This window comes from Psilocybe cubensis, chromosome 7, assembly GCF_017499595.1.
Source record: "Psilocybe cubensis strain MGC-MH-2018 chromosome 7, whole genome shotgun sequence".
NCBI lineage: Eukaryota > Fungi > Basidiomycota > Agaricomycetes > Agaricales > Agrocybaceae > Psilocybe > Psilocybe cubensis.
This window is the reverse complement of record NC_063005.1, coordinates 1,167,928-1,186,287: the sequence shown is the minus strand read 5'-3', so window position 1 is coordinate 1,186,287 and position 18,360 is coordinate 1,167,928. Positions and strand designations below refer to the sequence as shown.

Genomic DNA, 18,360 nt, shown 5'->3' with positions numbered 1-18,360 from the left:
AGATTGCTACAGTTATTTTACATATTGAAAACCTCTCAAAACCTCCCAAAAGAATATATACAAATAATGATGCAAAAATATACTAGTGTGAAAATGAAAACTCTACGCATACGAGTCTCGTGTTTTAGCCAAGAAAGCAACAACTTCTTTGACTGTGCTGTTGTTGGTGTCACTACCAAGTTTGCTGCTGACGGCGGTATAAAAGGCTGCAAAGTCTTTGGCTTGCTCTACGAGCCTGCTCATTTTTGCTCGCTTGACCATATTAACATTTTTAGAAGTGGTCAGAGTGGGAGTAGGAAGCGCGGCTAGGATTTTAGATTGATTTTCAGAGTTTTCCTTCATGAGCAAACCAAAGAGAACTGATAGATGCCCGCGTAGGAAGGAGGCGTCCGCCTCTGCCCTTGCTTCGGGAGATTCCTCATCCAGAGAGGTAGGTAAGGCTTCGGGCTTGATCTGAAAGGAGGAATATAAATGGGCGAGAACCTCGACACCTGAGACAGAGCGCGAGCAAACACATTTACGAATGCAAGCCCGTTTTTGAAGTGTACACGATGGATTCAAACCTAGTTCAATGCCAGACTTGAGTCAGTGGCTCAAGTTCGTTGAAAGATATAGATAAACACGTACGAATGTCGGAGACAATCTGTCTGGCCTCCTTTACCACCTGAACCAAGTTTGTGAGTAGTCCCAGGGCCAGACATAACGTGTCAAGAGCAGAGCTGGAAGTTGCCGAATCTGATAAGTTATCTGAGAGAAGATGATTTTCTTCTTCTGACTTGACACCGTCTTCAACCTTGACCTGCTGTTGATTGTGTTGGAGGTCTTGGCCGCATTTATGAATAAGGCGAAGAAGCCAACCCATCGTATATTCGCAATTGAGAACTCGGCGTGCCCATAGCTCATCAGCATGAGTGAGGCTCACAAGTATCCGCAGGGTGATGTCAAGGCAGCCTTGTGCTGTTTTTACGAGTTCAGTGATAGTACGTCAAAATCGAAGAATACTTACCAAACTCGGGACCGTTTGTTCCCTCAAGTTCGACACATATAGCCAATGAGATCAAATCCTCAGCGAGCCATGTATCACGAGCTTCTTCCATTATAGCTTCATGTGGTTGTCGTTGGCCATCTTCGGGTTGACTTCCTTCAGGAACAGAGTTGCCCCATTGATCCAGGAGATACGTGTCGAGTAATTGCAGATGGTAGTAGATGGTTTCGTAGGAGATTGATTCAGCGACATCCTTCCAATGAAGTGATAACGCAGACATTAAAGAAGTAGAGGTACCATAGGCCAGTGTTGCGCGAAATGAAGCCAGAAACGATGGAAAGAACGCGGTCGATATTAAAGCAGGCGGCAGATTAGAAAGCGTATAACTAATGAGAAGTGAGGTAGAAATCTAAATGACTAATGAGTATTGCTCATGAAATGAATGTTCAATTGTCAAGCCTTACCATCGTCTCTGCAGAAAACAAATCAGACTTGATAATCGTTTTGTATACAGATGCGAGCTAGATTACATGGTCAACTTTATTTAAAAACAGCTTAAAGGCAGCCCTTACAGTAGAATGGTCCTTTTTCATGATACCTGCTTTCTTATAATCAGAATCCTCCGTAGTGCTATTGGGCATGACCAGACGAAGAGGATCACAGTCCGAACAGGATCTCTCCAAAAGATGTAGAAGAACCCCGACAAACGAAGATGACTCTACACGATGTTGTTTAGGTGCCAATTGGGATGGAAATGGGGCAGAAGAAACATGTTGAGCTAAATCAGCAAGCAAAGAGGGATCGCGAGCCACTAGTGTCACAAAAAAAGCCAAAATTGTATCTAATAACTGACACAGTGAAATCAATAATTGCCACCTATCATTCTTGGGAAGTAGATACCTTGTCTCCACCTTGACCTGCTCCGGCACCACAAAATACATCCCAAGTTTTGGTAAAAAAGTCTGCAGCCTTTGCTTTACGAGTAAAATCTGGGTCACATAGTTTGGTCGTAATTTCAAGTGCGCTGAAAAGCAGTTAGCCATGATATAGTTGCTAAGAGATCGCAATCACCTTGCGCGTCGAAGCCCGATGCCACCAGTTTTATCCATACCCTCAAATAGATACCCAACTTCATCGAAAAAGCGTCTATTCTCCCCTTTATTACGTAGCTCTGAAATGCTTTTTAGATTCATCAAGTCAGGCATTGATATGGAGTGATTCTGGAAACTTGATACAGCTTTTCCTTTCCGTTTACCGTGCCGAGACGGAGATGTATCTGGAGTTGATAAATCGGATTTTAAAGATTTGGAGGGAGACGGAGACGCGTAGTGGTACGGGTCATCTTCCGAATTATCGACTCCCCATCGATTCCGTAGTGAGCTATATGACTCTCGAGCATCCAAGTCGTCCGCATCAATAACAGTGGAAAGAGGGTCGTGCGCCGTTGACGTAGCGGGGAAAGAAACAAGGAATGACCTGAATTTTCCTGCGTATGTTCGAGTCACCGGTGCATTAGAGGAAGGAGTGACTAATGGGAGAATCGCCGAGATTGACTTTGAAGTAGATGCTGCCGGCTCTTCTGTTTTCGAAGGTGAGGATAGGTTGGGAAGAGAAGGTGTACGTTCGACTTTTGTTTCTTGAAGTGATGATTGACCTTCTACTGATGACTCCGTCTTCGAGCGCGAAAGCATGCGTTTCGCAAGTTTCGAAGGGGAAGGCAATGTATTATTGACTGGTAGAATGTCTTCAAAGATAAGAGAAAGATCTCGGGCAGGTTTGGATGGAGAGTGTTGAACAACAGGTGTGGAAGCCGTTTGGCAAGGCGTTCCATATACTGTTTTTGGTGACGGCCGGGGTGGTGTGCTGTCCTTGCTAACTGCATCAGTTTCAGCAGGGGAGGGAGTTGTCTCCAGGTCCGGGGAACGTCTCCTCCGTTTAGCAGTGGCAGGGACATCATTTATGTCCCTGCGGTCAGTTGAATCGTTCGTTTGTTTTCGTTTAACGCCAGATCGTTTCCCGTACGTTTTGGAAATATGAGAGCTCAGTCCCATGGGAGATACCATGGTTTCGCTGAGAAAAATTGAATGTGGATATTCTGAGTTGTGGATGTAAGTTACTGAGACTTTTGCTTGATCTCACCAGCTTAAGGGGATGTGACAACATTTACCTGAAAACACGTCCCGTGACAATGCGCGTGACTAGGCGCGCCAACAGTTGTCACGTTGATCAGTGTCTTGCATTCAAACCAGCGATTACCACTCCCGACCAGTTCACCCCATGGACGCACTACAAGCTCGCGTAAACTCATTTAAGAAATCGAAACGTGTCAAGAATCCATCGAAACCGTCTTCCACAACAAATTTGAAATGGCCACATCCACTACATTTCAAAGCAAATCCAGAATCTTTAGCTGAGGCAGGATTCTACTATGACCCCAGCTTTGACGATCCCGACAATGTAACATGCTACGTGTGCGAGAAGGAGCTGGGAGGATGGGAGGAAGAAGACGATCCTTTTCTTATCCATTGGACCAAGTGCGGGCAAACGTGCTGTTGGGCGAGTGCTCGCTGTGGGCTAACATCAGATCTTGATGGCAAGGGAAGGTATGTTTCTTTGCTTTTTTACACTTTTCATGCAGCTAAGTTTAACAGATTTGTCTCTACTGACAAATCTCGAATACCCACTCATAAATCGATGGAAAAGGCCCGGCACGATACATACTCTACTGGAAAGGGATGGATTCATGATAAGACTCCAAACCATGGTGCCAACTCCAAGATGGTATGAACCATGTTCACTGCCCAATTATTAACTAACTGGCATGACATATTTGGGTAAAGATGGCACGCGCTGGATTCGTTTACACACCCCAGCACAACGGTGACGACCTTGCGACTTGTTTCTATTGCAATCTCTCTTTAAGCGGCTGGGATGAAGGAGACGATCCATTGTAGGTATCTCGATTACCACTCATTGGCCATTAATCTCTAAACGTTTACACCGTATATGATATACTCAGGGAAGAGCATCGAAAACGAGACAATAAAATGGGGTTCCCATGCGCCTTCTTTGCCGCAGCGTCGTCGGAGATGCTTCCCAGTACAAAACCGAATTCACGGGCGCAATCTTCAAAACCTCCGTCAAAATCTCAGGCGAAGCCTCCATCTCGATCAACTTCCCGGTCAAAACATCAAGACGTCATTCAGCCGACGAAAACTTTTGACGGTGAACTTGAAGACGAATCGGATGCTCCAACAACGAACACCGCTCCAATAACAAAAACGCCTGGAAAGGGACGCAGCAATTCTTCGGGCACTAGGAAATCTTCTGCCAAGACACCTGGGAATAAAATTAGGAGCTCCAGTCGATCAGGGCTGAAGAACGTTGTTGAAGAAGAAGTGGAGGAGGAAGAGGAGGATGCTCCACCAGTACCCCAACCCCCTACAACCAAGAAGAACCGGACACGTTCCAAATCAGTTGTCAGATCTGAAGCCGAGGATGCTGTCGTTCCCGACGATGCCGACTTGCCTGTGACTCGCAAACCATCTCGTTCGCGTAGCAAAAAGGCTATATCTGATGCTGAAGAGGAGATACCCCGAAAAACCTCACGGTCCAAATCTAAGTCATCGGTCGCACCTTCTGCAACGGAAACTAAACCTTCGCGTTCAAAGTCGAAGTCTAAAATACTAGATTCTGAACAGGAGGAGGTTCCTCCAGCCGCCACAAAAACAAAGCAAAAGGCTAAGGCAATAGAATCAGAACAAGAGGAGAATGGTCCTGGCGTAACAAAAACCAAGCATACAAGGACAACCTCACGAGCCAAAACAAAATCATCAGCAGAGGCCTCCGACATAGAACTTGAAACCGTCGCAGCTGAACCTGCCCCCAAGAAGAAAAACGCGACCAAATCGAAACCGCAAGCTCCTGCAGCTCAAAACCTTTTCGACGACGATGTTTTCACCGACCACTATGTTCCTCCACTCGCACCCTATCCACCTACGGAGGCGATTCAAGAATCCATAGCGCAACTCCAGCCTCTTTTCATTCCTAAACGTACTACGGGTACAAAATCTGAAATATCGACAGACAGTGCAGCCGATACCGTACATACAGAAAAACAAAAGAAGACAAAGCCCAAATTTGCATATTCACGACAAATGCAGTCGGAAGATGAAGATACGCAACGTCCTCCATCAATTGAAGAACACAAACCTCTTGCCCCCGTTTCTGCCAACCCGTCCCCTGTGCCAAATTTGAAGACTGGTGCAGGAAAACAGAAATTAAAGGTTGTTGAAATTTCGAGTGATGAGGAACCACAAGAGAAAGAAAAGATTCTAGTCAAACCTATCCAAAATCAGGACAAGGAAAATTCAGTTAATATGTCATTGCCACCCATCCAAGTTCCACCGCCACAGGTGCTTATTGCTCAACCTGATCCTCCAACAAATCCTGTTTCAGCTCAACCTAAGCGACAAAAGAAGTCGGTAATTGTCGAGACTGTTCAGCCCATCCAAGGGCCTCGGTCATCATCTCCGAAGCCGCAGTCCCCATTGGCGAACGGCGATGTCAGTATGGAAGACATCGATCCCGAGCACAGTGATAAAATGCAAGTTGTGCCGGTCACGCCTCCAAGAGCAATCCCGCAGCGTACATCTTCAGAGGAAGAGATTCAACAGGCAATTATCCCAGCTGAGGCAAATGTCGACTCAGCAGAAGCGCCGTTCATCCCCCCTCTTTCTAAGCTTCCGTTCACTCCATTACATGCCTTGAGCGAGCCCGAACTTGATATGACCGTTGAAGAGTGGATTCGATACCAAATGGACGTGGAGTTTGACAAATTCAAGAGAGACGGCGAACGCGAACTACAACGATTTAGGAAAAGGGCCGAAGAGGTACGAAAAGTGATTGAGGGACTCTGACATCAGACATCAACAGGACATTGACGCACGCAGACATAACGGTACCGCATCGTTTGTACATAATTTTTTTTACTTTGCATCTTTTTCCTCAGCTTATTATGCTGTTTTTTGCTCTTTGATCTATTCGGTCATGACTGGTCCGTTTTTATCGCTTATAAATTCTGTTATAATCTTACATCATTTCTGTGGAATGGCCTAACCTTTCCTACCTTTCTGTCATCAGCCACGTCTCGAGAATTTATATGCGAAACCCACGGCACACATTAGCCTGGCGGGATATCGCAAAACTCCGAGGTGCGAAATATGCGGCCTTGCTTTGACGACAGCAAAGGGTTTCCTACTTCAACAGTTGTCCCAACCCGAGCTCGTCAAACAGCCGGATAAGTTGTGTCGATCCCGCTTGAGATAGTCCTTTCGAAGTGTGAAATATCTCACCTCTTATCACGAGATATCTCGGCAATTTTAGGTCTCACTAGCCTCTAGCCGATCCATGATGTCCCTTCTGTAATCTCAAAAGCGACCTATTGAGAGTTTTGTTTTGCGGCGGTAGAGTCAGTTGCAGGATTGTATGCTAAACTTCGACATGAGCGTCCTCTGCGGGGTAACGGTAGGCCTAGGGTATCTATTTCAGACGCCCACGGGCGCCATTTCATGATTTTAGCATTAACAAATTGCTCGACATGTCGGAACCGGTGGTCACTGGCCCTGACTTACGAGGAAAGTTGTACGTATGGTATATCGGCCAGTCAAATGAGCCTTGCCGAGATGCTCAAGCAGGCTCAAGCACTGCTCAAGCACACGCTCAGTCGACTTTTGAGTATCTCATGGCTGTATGATATTTCAACAATGGGGGCACCAGATCGCGGATACATTCCAAAAATACTGTGGCGTTTTATCAGTCCTCGATTTGTTCTAAATTGCTAACTTTATCTCTACATCGCGCTATGCACGCCCGTACTTGGTAGCGTGTGATAATCTAGACCGAAAGGCAGCCGAAAGAAAGTATAGTATGAACAATGTAGTTTAGCTTTTTCATATAACATTCCAGAGATGACATGCGGGTTTGCAATGGTATCGATGTTTTATGACTTATTACTAAAAGGTCGAGATTGGGCTCAGAACTTCCATTATGAATCCAATTTTAAACCCCTGGTCACGGTTAAAGATGTAATTTCTTCCTGCGTGGCCTCCGAGTACTCGACTTGGCGCTGCGTTCGACGAAAAGTGCGATTGCATCGATAAAGTCAAGGACCGATGATTCGGCTCGTCCGTCATTTTCGTGTATGCATCTAAATTAGAAACGGAACGGATGTCGGAGGAGGTGAACGTATCAAGTGATGATACATAAGCGATTCCAACTTTGAGAACTCATATGTTTTTTTCCGTGAAGTTGCTTCCCTCTAACGCAATTTATAGTTTGTCTGAGAGAGAGCGAGGGACGCGGACCTATTCTGGTTGTTAGATGCGAAGCGATCCACAATAAGGTGGTGAAAGGTTGTAAAGGCTTTGTCAAACTTCTTGTCATGGTATTGAGTAACCGGCTATGTCTACGCCCGTGAACATTCTTGCCATGAGCGAGATCACCAGAAAAAAAGTATAAAAGCCAGGTTCGAATGTTCATGAGCAACTTTCAAATCCTGGACCATTGCCCCTCATTCCACATGTTGTAAAACGAACACCCGAACCTAGCATTTAAGCCGTTGAAGTGTTGTTATGACTGCGACACTACCGACAGATATATTTCGATTAATCCTCGGTCACTTGGAGGCTGATGACATTAGAGTGTGTCGATATGTACGTCATCGCCAGGCACTCCTATTTAGACGTGACTGACGGTGATTGGTAGGTCTGCAAAGAGTTCCTAGAATTGTCTAACCTGCGAAGCGTCTGGGATGCACTTCTTCAAAAAGCCATTCAAAGAAATATCCCGATTCCTGGTCTCAACCAAAAGTTAATCGAGTCACTGTCAGCCAAAGAGTTGGAAATTTCCTTGCATAAAGCTATCACCTTGAGAAATAATTGGACTTCTGCATCCCCGACGCTCAAACGAAGCATATCTTTAAATGCGCCCCCTCAACATCGAATTGTTTCGGTCCAGTTCGTGCCCGGCGACGACCATCGGTGGCTTATTTCTCTATCGATGTCGCAGCCTCGAAGTTTTGTTCTACATTGCTGGGATCTACAGACATCAACTTGTATCGCTAGACGAAGCATACGCCATTTTGCAGGGATGGCCTTGAACAAAACCAGCATTGAGGGAGGTATTGTTGCCATTATGAATCCACAGTAGGTACTCTTTTTAAAACTTATTAAACGATCAGCCTTATATGATACTTTCAGCATAGAAATTCTGGGTCTTGACCATGAAGCGACAGACCCAGATAACGGCTTTAAAACGTTAGCCACCTACCCAGAGGACTCACAAACTCATGGAATGCACCTATTTTCTGGCTCATCTTTGGTGACCAGAGATAACAATGGACGACTTACCCTCTGGGACATGAAGAATCATATGAAAATAGACATACGAAATCCTGAATTACCGTTGGTCAGAATTATACTTCGCACCGTGATTATTTCGAACTTACCTCGTTTCGTTATTAACTTACAGAGCACACCCCTCGTCGACATTCTCGTGACGAAAGATTTGATTTTAGCGTTGAGGCTTTCAACTCTGGAATTGTATGCGTTGCCGGACTTGTCGACTAGCGCATCGGTGCCCAACATGGTAATTAATCCAATATACGTCTATAAGTTTCCCTGGAGGGTGGACAATGGGGTCATGACAATTCGGCAGCGTCCTGGAACAAGGAGGTTCAATGACATCTGCGTAGTGTTACGCTACGGAAGTTATTATCCATGGGTTAGTTTCGCACGGGACAACAGTGACAAAATCTCAAGTATACTAACCAAGTCTCTTATGCAGGCGATAAATCTCCTCCACCACTATGAGATCCGGCCCAATCGCTTCTTCTTGAATGATGGACCCATAAACACGGGGAACCTGCCTTATCAATTTCCTCCTGTACTGCAGGAGACAATTGCCTCTCCTGTTCGGTTACATGCAATATCAGACTTGGCTGTTGGACCGTATGGCACAATCTTGTGGACGGATAGTCACACCGAAGATTATTTCAATCACGCAGATCGTGGTCAGAGATTGGCGGGGAGATTTTCAGGATTCGTTGAAGGCGACAATGACGAGATAGAGTTGTCTGATCAAATTGCAACTACGAGGGCTGAGTCGGTCTATGCCTATCAGGAAGAAGATAGCTGGGTTCGCATAGCGCTAGACGAAAGAGATGGGAAGATAGCTCTAGGTCGTGATGATGGAAAAATTTCTGTTTTAGAATTTATTTGAAGAAAGACCGCAGCAGCGTTAGGGATGTTGCGACTTGCTACTGTTGCAATAATCACATATGCGTTGGTGATGATGTTCTTTGAACGACCACTCAACTGGAGAGGATATTCATTTTTCAGATGGCTTCACATTGGTAATGAGCGTCTAATTTACAGGTTGTGGTACAGAAAGCAATTAGGGTGTTGCGATGAGCACCTATCAAAGCTGGGATAAGCGATGACTTGAGAAGACGTGATATGAAGTTAACACTAACAGCGGAAGGGGTAAGTCCAAGATCTTTCAGAGATTTTGAAAAATCTTCGCGTGAAAATGTTTTTCTGAGGGGCTGTTAAGAATGGGAAAGCACAGAGGGAACTAAATCGTACCTTGGGAAATGCTGAGCAAAAGTCACTGTCTCAACATTCACAGTCGCAAGTTGACCACCTAGGTATTCGGCGACCTCACGAAGTGCTACAACCAAACTAAACAACAGAAACGAGAAAGAATATACAGAACCCTTACGTGCATCACTGGATAATGTAGTAGTGTAAGGTTGCCCACCGGTTGACATACGAATCTGGAGTCTTGTTTCTTTGAAATCCTTTCCTGCTACTGTAGCTACAGGTGCAGCTGCCGGACGAGATGGGCCAGCTGAAGCAGATGAATCCAGGACTGGCTGGCCTTCGCGCAGGGCTTTCTCCCTAGCAGCCTTTTCTGCCCTCGCTTTCTTATCCGCCTCAATTTGTGCTTTGATAGCAGCCTTAGCTTTGGCGTCTTCGATCTTTTCTATTCGGAACATTCACGATGAGGAAATGATAGCTCAAAGGGTTTTGAACAAACGGACCTCGTCTCTTCGCCTCCGCTTCCTTGATAGCTTCTTTTGCCATCAGCTCTTCTCTGATCTTGTGCATATCCTAAGAATGTTTGGTAGATACTTCTTTGCCAATACATGATATAATGATGAAGCTAACCTTGCCGGCCTTCCGTCGAAGAGCCTCATTGGCTTTGTGCTCCTTAGCCTCTTCGACTGCTTTGTTGGCACGCTTTGCGGCCATTTTTTCTTTCAGTTCTTGCAGCTTCTGCTTCTTCTCCTCTTCGGTTAAAGGTTTGATCTACACAATTTTTGAGAATGAGCTCTACATAGTCAAAAAAAGGGTGCATCACCTCCTCAGTAGATTCTTCAAATTGGTCGTGCCCACTTTTTTCAGCGTGGAAGTTGGCCAATGCCGTGTTTTTGAATATCTTGCCACATTCAGAACATTTGATACTCTGACAATACAGATCAAGAAGAATGTGTAAGTCCAACGTAGAATCGTCGATAGAGAGAATGCAACCTTGGCTTCAACGGCCTCTCCTTTCAATGCACCCAGACTTTTCAATGCTTCAGCATCTTCATCGTCTTCATCAACATCCATAGGGGCTGATCTACTGCCTGTTTGTTCGCTAACAGCACCCAAGTCTGGGACGGCCTCTCCCTCGTGCTCAAGAATATGATCCATTGCAGGTTGTAATCCACGGTTTCCAGTAGCCTTTAAGGCCCCTAATGGGTCGAATATAGATAAATATCGTAAGAACGCTGTAAAGGACATCAATAATCAATAAATAGGCGAACATTCAACTCGAGCTGGGTCGAACCCCATGCCCAACAAAGTGTCTTTATCTCCAGCCATAGTCGTAGATATTGTTTGCTTAATAACAGGCGGTTGGGTATAGAGACGAATCCAAAGTTACTAGGTGGGACCTAGCTGACGCACGCGCGATGTGGACACGGGGTACTATTCCCACGGTGTTAACTGGCGAGCCATTCTCTTTCACCACTCGCTACTTGTCAAGTTGGGAATTGTGCCAATTGCAAATTTGCCCTCCGCAACCCTCATTCTGTATTTATTCTGTTTTTATTTTAATTTCATAGTTTTCAGCCTCGGCTTAGAATTCTACTGCTAAACATTAAATATCACCTAATATCACAGACCTCCAACTACTTTTTTCCAAGGCTATACCATTGTGTTGAGTTCGAATTTTAGTGACTCCGAGTACCCCAGAGCTCCAAACTTCATATTCACTCTCCTGAATTCTTGTCCCATATGATCCAACTCATCTGCCAAAATCCGACTGTCCTGCTCGAGGGCTAATGAACACAATTCAGGCTCTGCTAATTCAAACGCTTGTTGTATGAAATGTTAGTCGAGAATAGCCTTTTTGCAGGTCACTACTATTACTATTAGAGTCGCTTTTCATTTTCGTGCTACGGTAGTAGGCAGTTCAAACCATTGTATGCTTTAGCAATTACCCTTTCCAAGTTTTAACCTTATGAAAGTCTATCTTGAGATGTGATGCAGCTCCACTGTCTTTGTTTTGGAATCACGGTTGGTGCATAATCAAAATAAGGGGGCATTACCGGCGTTGATACAAAAATAGAGCAAGCCATCAGAGCTGCTTCCTGATCGGGACAAGTCATGAGGTTTGACAGAGAATGCGAGCTGGGCGTTGATGAGACCGCCAATGCTTTCTCCCATTCGACGACGACAACTGCTTTAGCCAATTGTCGTCTTCGTACCATCGCTGGGAATTCCACTAATTAGACCTCTATCCATTCATCCTCCAGGTCTGTTGTCCCGGATCATCTCGCATTTCCGGCTTTGGTTGCCACTTACATAGCACGGGTCTGAGCAATATGTCTCCTTCGTCTGGACATAATGCGAGGTCGGCATCACCGGTCGAAGAGGATCTCCAACGGCTCTATAATGAAGTTTGGGCTCAGTTCAGCGAAGAGACACCATCATCAGAGCGTGATTTGGAGAACATCTATAACGGATACGCAGATGATAACTACCCCTCACAATCCTCTTCGGCACCCAGCAACCCTCAGTTGAAGCCGCCTGCACGATACAGTACGTTATATTTATCATGAAATACCCTCACTACTCTGATATTCCGTTTCCAGCAGCTGGACTGCCCCCCAGTCCCCGTCCTGTCAATACGAAGTTTGAATCTTACACCTCTTCGCCCACATCAGCTACATCTCCAACAGGACGTCGGCGTTTACCCCCAACGCCAGGTAGTTCAACCAGTTCTACTTACTCTCCTGTGAAATCGTATCCAATGCCGGAACCTGTCCCATATCGCCCTTCAGGATCGTCCCAAGATACTTACAGCCCTATCTCAGCCGGTTCCCTCTCTGCTGGAGGGCCCTCTATTGATAATAGGAAGGCCGCTATCGCCAGCGATATCAACTTTACGGAGCGTGCTTTGCCTTCTGTCTCAGGATATTCCAATGATTATACTCAGGTTTTGGACGACGGGCAGAGAACACCGATTTCCTCAGATGATTACAGACCCCACGGGTCGTTGTCATCATATTCTACAGCACCTTCATTCACGACGCAGCTTGGATCGACAAGTAGCTCTGGAACTAGTCACACTCGACCTTCTGGGGCATCTCCTCCCGCGTTACCTCCCAAGCCATCCACCTATAACGACTCATCCACACGCCCCTCATATTCAGAGAATCCTTTTAACGCGTATGATCTAGATGACCGTGAGGTTGATTACAAGTACCAAACCGCACCAAATACACACTCGTCCCGCATTCAACATTCCTCCCATCCATCTGCTCCACCTCCACTACCGCCTAAAATCCCAACCAATGGGCACGAACAGTACTCTTCCTATCCTCAAACGACAACGTATGCTGCGTCACCCATTGCACTCTCACCCTGTATGGTTTATTTTGTTTAACTTTCCACACTCATTAATCATAACTGTGATTTCAGATGACGGATCGTCTGATTTCGCTCCGAAAAATGTTACGGGAAGCGCCACCAAAAACAATTTCTTCGACAACGGGGCCCAACTCATTTCTCCCCAAGCTGGTCAACAACCTGAAGCGGGACCTTCCAGAAGTTCTGATCGAAATTCCAGAGAGGAAGATAACTGGGACCCTGATTCCTATACCTACGACGACGATCAAGAAGTGGTTGATCCAAGTGGAGGGCCGAGTAATTTTGTAAGACGTCCTACCGACATGTTGAAGACCTTAGCCGACTATTCCGGTAATGCTCCGGTGGAGCTCCTTGATGATCCTGCGGACGATTATTGGGAAGACGAGGATGAAGAGGACGAAGCACGCTTTGTGAATTTTTCCTTACTTTCTCATATCGCCATGCAGTTGCGTGACAAGGTGCCGAGAGGTACACATGTCAAGGGTAGTATCCCTTATCCCCGTGCTTTTACAGGCAAAGACATTGTGGTATGAAGCTTTGACCTTTTAATGTTCTGAGGAGTATCGCTCACCTACATTTATTTTTTAGTCGACCATACAAACTCAAATCCAGCGGGAGCTTGCGATAAATCATGGAGTGTCTACTAATGATCGTCGTGTCGCTCTACATGTCGCTCGAAGCCTTCAAAGTCAGCTTTTCTTTTACGAAGTTGAATGGGGAGGCCATGTCTTGCAGGATGGAGTTGAAGATGTTTACATGTTTCTTGATGATGTGGATGGTGCTTCCGATGCGGTACCAGAACGCGAAGAATTACCAACGGGCGTCATTACCATGTTGACTAGGTGTTATTCTCCAAGCTGTGGAGACGGGATCCCTTGTTATTCTTATACGTGTCCTAGGAAGGTGTGTACTTTGATCTCCTCCCTTTTAATAGTTTAGTTAATTTGACCTCTTTTAAGGGAAATTATGCTTATGATATCCCTGCCGCCCAACCGGAAGTGCCTGTAGTTGTCAGAGAGGAAGAATGGTCTAAATCCATTGACCCTGCGGTGATTAAATCTTTGCCTGCAAGCGAAATCAGTCGCCAGAAGTATGTAGCTATCTGTTTTGATTTTCGAAGATATACCTGTCTCATTACTGCCTTTAGCATCATTCACAAGCTCATTGACAAGGAGAAACAATACATTCAGGATCTGGACCTTGTGGAATCCGTTTTCATCAAACCCTTACGCGCAGCAAACCCTCCAATATTTGCTCCCGATGTTTTGGAAGATGTCATCGACGATATCTTTGGCAACATTTTAGACCTGCGAGAATGCAATCGACGGTTACTTGAAGTTATGAACGTCCGTCAGAGAGAAGAGGGGCCAATTATCCTCCGAATAGGAGATATATTCCTACAAGCAGCGGCAGAGTTTAGGTTTGCATACCCGACATATATCGGTCACTATCCAATTTCGGAGAAGAGGTTGAAGGATGAAATGGACTCCAACTCTGAATTCAGACTGTTTTTAGAGGCAAGTACTCTCAGGCGTAATATTATGGCAATCTAAAATTTGATCCTCAGCAATGCTCTCGTCAACAATCATCGCGCTCTGGTGACTCGCCGCGTCTTGATCTCAAACATTTCCTCAACCGCCCAGCTGAGCACCTGCAGAAATACCCGGTTTTGCTTGAAGCTGTGCTCCACGAAACTGTTGCGGAGAATAGTGACGGCGAATTTTTAGTGGAAGCCATTGAAGCAATCAAGAATTTGCAATCTATATCTCAGTTGCGCACCTTCCAGGCTGCCATGGGCAAAGGAACTCCTGGGAAGTGGGAATGGCATGATATAGTATCTACTGAAATCAGGGAGCACTTGTCGAAAAAAGAGCAGAAGCGTCAAGCGTAAGTTTGATTATTCTGTTATTCGTTACTTTTTTAACATTTTAGACAGAATCATCTTTGAATTGATTAAAGGAGAGATGGCCTACGTGAAAGACTTGGAAAACATTTACAATGTCAGGCCATCACAACTTTCACTTTGGGACATGGCTCACTTTTGAATAGATATATATTGTTCCCTTACGATCGGCTGAGCCTCCAATCATAGCCCGTGATAGATTGGAACAGTTCATCCACGACGTCTTTCACAACTACGATGAGCTTTACGAACACCACAAAAAGCTAGTTGACAATCTCCACGAAATTCAGCGTGAACAGCATCCTCAGATTCGAACTATCACTGCCGCTTTGTTCGATGCAGCTCTCAACTTCCGAGAGGCGTACATGGAATATATCCCCAATTATCCGATTGCTGCATACCGAATTGATGATGAAATGGCCAACAATCTTCCTTTTAAAACGTTTGTTGATGTAAGTCTTTAAAAAAGGGATCGCGGAAACAGTATTGTGATTATAGTTCTATATTCGTAGCAATGTGTTCGCCACCCTGACGCACATCGCCTCGACATGAAAAATTTCATCAACAGACCTATACCTCGTCTACTTCGGTATGAACTCTTGCTGAAAGGCATCATGGAAGAAACGCCTGAGGGACACGATGACCATGAAGCTATTCCTCAGGTCATCGATGTCATCAAAGCCCTTGGAAAGGAGTCGGAACCTGGTGTGTTCTCGGCTAAGCAGAAGGTGGAAGTTTGGCGTTACAATGCCAATCTGGTTTTCAAACCGGGAGAAGCCATTGTGAGCATTAATGTGTAGGATGTAGTATGTCGGAGCTGATTTTTAAACAGGATATGGATCTTTTGGATCAAAACCGGTCTCTTATACACTCAGGAAAATTACTCCGGCAACCTGATAGTGGCCTTGAGTGGAACGGATGGAGTGAATTACATGTTCTTCTCTTCGATAATTATTGTAAGTTTTACATTTCTTTCCGTTATCGGTTGCTGATGTTGAGATAGTGGTGATGACCAAAACGAAGGAAAAGGATGGTGTTACCAAATATCAAGTCAATCGTAGAGTAAGTTCTATTCATGTCGTTTTTATCTCAGCTAACATCATTTTAGCCTATCCCACTAGACCTCCTGACCCTCGTCAACTTTACTGACCCCCCGACTCAAAGAAGTGCAGGCATTTTGAGGAATTTGAGAGGTGGAGAAAAGCACGATGGCGCAAGCATGAATCCTGGTCTTTCTCCGGAAAGCGCTACTGATTCACGTTCGGTATACCCCCTCACACTGCATCACAATGGAAGAACTGGTGGTCCCTACATCCTATATGCTGAATCGGCGCAGATACGAGCCGAGTGGAAAGCGAAGCTAGAAGATGCTCTTGGACTTCGCAAAGCTGTACAGGAGTCTAACAAAGTATTCGAGATCGAGTATCTCAGCAGAGATACGTTTATAATGCCATCCATTGCTGCCAATGCAACAGGCCCGGCATGGAACCAGGATAACCAATATACCGGGAAGGTGACCTGCTCTGTTCCATTCAGTGCGCTATTATGACTTTTCTATTAAGGTTGGATACTGATTTTCTTGTAGATACTCCGGATGGCCGTGCTCTTGTCGCTATTGGTTGTACAGAAGGAGTGTGGATTGGTTTCCGACACGATCCTAAATGTATGTGGCCTATCTTTTTTATCTGACTGCTCTCCACTAAAATATTATCAAGCCATTCGTCGTGTGTTGCACTTGAAGATGGTCACGCAATGTGCTATGCTGGAAGATTTTGGTATTTTCCTTGTTCTCGCTGACAAGGTTTGTAATTTTTCAACGAACCTCGGATTTTCACTCACAACGACTGTCTTAAGGCACTGTTTGCCTATCACATTGAGGCACTCGTACCGTCATCTCCACATGGAGCTCATACATCACAGGTCCCTCAGAAGCTCAGTGGAACGAAGGATGTTCATTTCTTCAGTGTTGGAACACTACAAGGGCGTACATTAATCATCTACATGAAGAAGAAATCGGTATGATGGTGCATATGTGTACTTTTGTCACACTGACGCGCCTGCTTTCACGTAGCTGAACAGCATCTTCCGAGTGCTTGAGCCCGTTGGTGATAAAATCAACGAAGGGGTGAAAGCTCCTGCTGGTTTTGGTTCTCGTCTTGGTTTCCGTTCTACCAAGTCTGAGTGGTTCAGGATATACAGGGACTTTTTCCTGCCTTCCGACTCTTTTGACGTCATCTTCCTCAAAGCTAGAATTGCCATCTTCTGCGCCAAAGGGTTTGAGATCATGAACCTGCACGAGTAAGCCTCTGAACTTTGTAATACGTCATGACGTCCTGACTCCTTTGCAAATAGCTTTGACAGTATTACAATTCCTCAACGAGAAGACCCCCGTCATGCTCAGCTTGCGAAACGTTGTGAGTCAGCAAGGCCTTTGGGAATGTTCCGGTCTACAGACGAAGAATTCCTGCTGTGTTACGATGGTGCGCCTCGACGTTTTATCTTTATGCAGATTTACCCAATATTGTTCCAACAGAGTTCGGTTTGTATGTGGACAAGCATGGAGACCCATGTCGATCTTTTGGAACGATTGAGTGGGAAGGCACAGCAGAACGTGTTGCATTCCACTCTCCTTACATTCTCCTGTTCGATTCACGGTTCATCGAAATTCGCCATGTTGAAACAGGTCGACTTGCCCAGATCATTTCAGGAAACGAAGTTCGTTGTACTTGGGATGGCAGAGGCGTGAGCCCACCGGTGACGAATACGGTAAACGATCTTGGCGACGACAGTGTCATTCAGGAGGCTCAGGTGCACTTTGTGATGAACAGTACGGATTCAACCTCTGGCCCTGGAGGAATGCGCACGAGAAATATAGTGCAACATGTATGCGAGCTAATACCGACGATTCCTCTGTATCCGTCTGGGACGCCTTCATCTGCAATATCTCCCGCCGGGTCATCTGGACAGCCAGGCAATGTCTACGGAACATATACTCCTGGACATGTGCCATCACATTCCTATGCTTCTTCTTTTTCTGCCGCGCACCATTATGCACCGTCACAAGCACCGTCCAGTGCCTCTACAGCACAGTATTACTCACCGACACATCCCCCTCATAAGCAAGCTTATGCACCAGTACCTCTTCCCTCGAATGGACCAGCTGGTAATGCGTATTACAGTCGAGATGGATATTTCGATAATACCTCACCGTCTAGTGGAACAATGCCAAGGAGATAGATCATTAAAATCAAAATATTTAGCGGGCGCTTTCTTTGTCTCGATTTTTCTTGCTTTCGACATGCTCTTCTGGACGAAGGGTTCTACACTATTGTGCTCTTTATTGTATTTCTACTATGAGCTATATGACCAAATAATAAGATGGTATACAAATGTGTCCCCCTTTCCTTTTGCTTGCTACTGACAGTAAAGGGAACGGCTCAATGGCAATAAGGTCTGACGATGAGATTTCTAGTTCTACCTTCCAGACTCGT

The 18,360-nt window shown here is 45.4% G+C and overlaps 5 protein-coding genes across 5 annotated transcripts; 3 read left to right on the top strand and 2 right to left on the bottom strand.

The window, feature by feature from the left end:
- Positions 1 to 102: 102 nt before the first annotated feature.
- Positions 103 to 3,048, bottom strand: JR316_0007911 (uncharacterized protein; the record flags this gene model as incomplete). Its single annotated transcript, XM_047893631.1, has 7 exons — positions 103 to 563; positions 628 to 957; positions 1,007 to 1,394; positions 1,450 to 1,506; positions 1,558 to 1,833; positions 1,886 to 2,009; positions 2,057 to 3,048. The coding sequence occupies 7 exons, from the start codon at positions 3,046 to 3,048 to the stop codon at positions 103 to 105; spliced, it is 2,628 nt and encodes an 875-aa protein (XP_047746946.1).
- Positions 3,049 to 3,262: 214 nt separating this feature from the next.
- On the top strand, positions 3,263 to 5,904 carry JR316_0007910 (Protein bir1; the record flags this gene model as incomplete). The annotated part of the gene is made up of 4 exons (XM_047893630.1): positions 3,263 to 3,588; positions 3,637 to 3,766; positions 3,826 to 3,935; positions 4,005 to 5,904. The coding sequence occupies 4 exons, from the start codon at positions 3,263 to 3,265 to the stop codon at positions 5,902 to 5,904; spliced, it is 2,466 nt and encodes an 821-aa protein (XP_047746945.1).
- A 1,713-nt stretch (positions 5,905 to 7,617) lies between these two features.
- JR316_0007909 (uncharacterized protein) lies at positions 7,618 to 9,265 on the top strand (the record flags this gene model as incomplete). The annotated part of the gene is made up of 5 exons (XM_047893629.1): positions 7,618 to 7,698; positions 7,751 to 8,190; positions 8,245 to 8,452; positions 8,516 to 8,767; positions 8,831 to 9,265. The coding sequence occupies 5 exons, from the start codon at positions 7,618 to 7,620 to the stop codon at positions 9,263 to 9,265; spliced, it is 1,416 nt and encodes a 471-aa protein (XP_047746944.1).
- Positions 9,266 to 9,439: 174 nt separating this feature from the next.
- On the bottom strand, positions 9,440 to 10,914 carry JR316_0007908 (UBX domain-containing protein 1; the record flags this gene model as incomplete). Its single annotated transcript, XM_047893628.1, has 9 exons — positions 9,440 to 9,460; positions 9,519 to 9,582; positions 9,631 to 9,715; positions 9,767 to 10,030; positions 10,089 to 10,158; positions 10,216 to 10,356; positions 10,409 to 10,513; positions 10,579 to 10,784; positions 10,857 to 10,914. 9 exons carry the CDS (start codon positions 10,912 to 10,914, stop codon positions 9,440 to 9,442), a joined length of 1,014 nt encoding a protein of 337 aa, XP_047746943.1.
- Positions 10,915 to 11,918: 1,004 nt separating this feature from the next.
- Positions 11,919 to 18,106, top strand: JR316_0007907 (Rho1 guanine nucleotide exchange factor 1; the record flags this gene model as incomplete). The annotated part of the gene is made up of 19 exons (XM_047893627.1): positions 11,919 to 12,135; positions 12,189 to 12,962; positions 13,018 to 13,493; positions 13,555 to 13,869; positions 13,926 to 14,056; positions 14,114 to 14,499; positions 14,610 to 14,853; positions 14,903 to 14,966; positions 15,016 to 15,321; positions 15,382 to 15,651; positions 15,702 to 15,825; positions 15,873 to 15,931; positions 15,978 to 16,404; positions 16,455 to 16,532; positions 16,585 to 16,670; positions 16,724 to 16,885; positions 16,941 to 17,167; positions 17,222 to 17,349; positions 17,403 to 18,106. The coding sequence occupies 19 exons, from the start codon at positions 11,919 to 11,921 to the stop codon at positions 18,104 to 18,106; spliced, it is 5,178 nt and encodes a 1,725-aa protein (XP_047746942.1).
- Between the last annotated feature and the right edge of the window lie 254 nt (positions 18,107 to 18,360).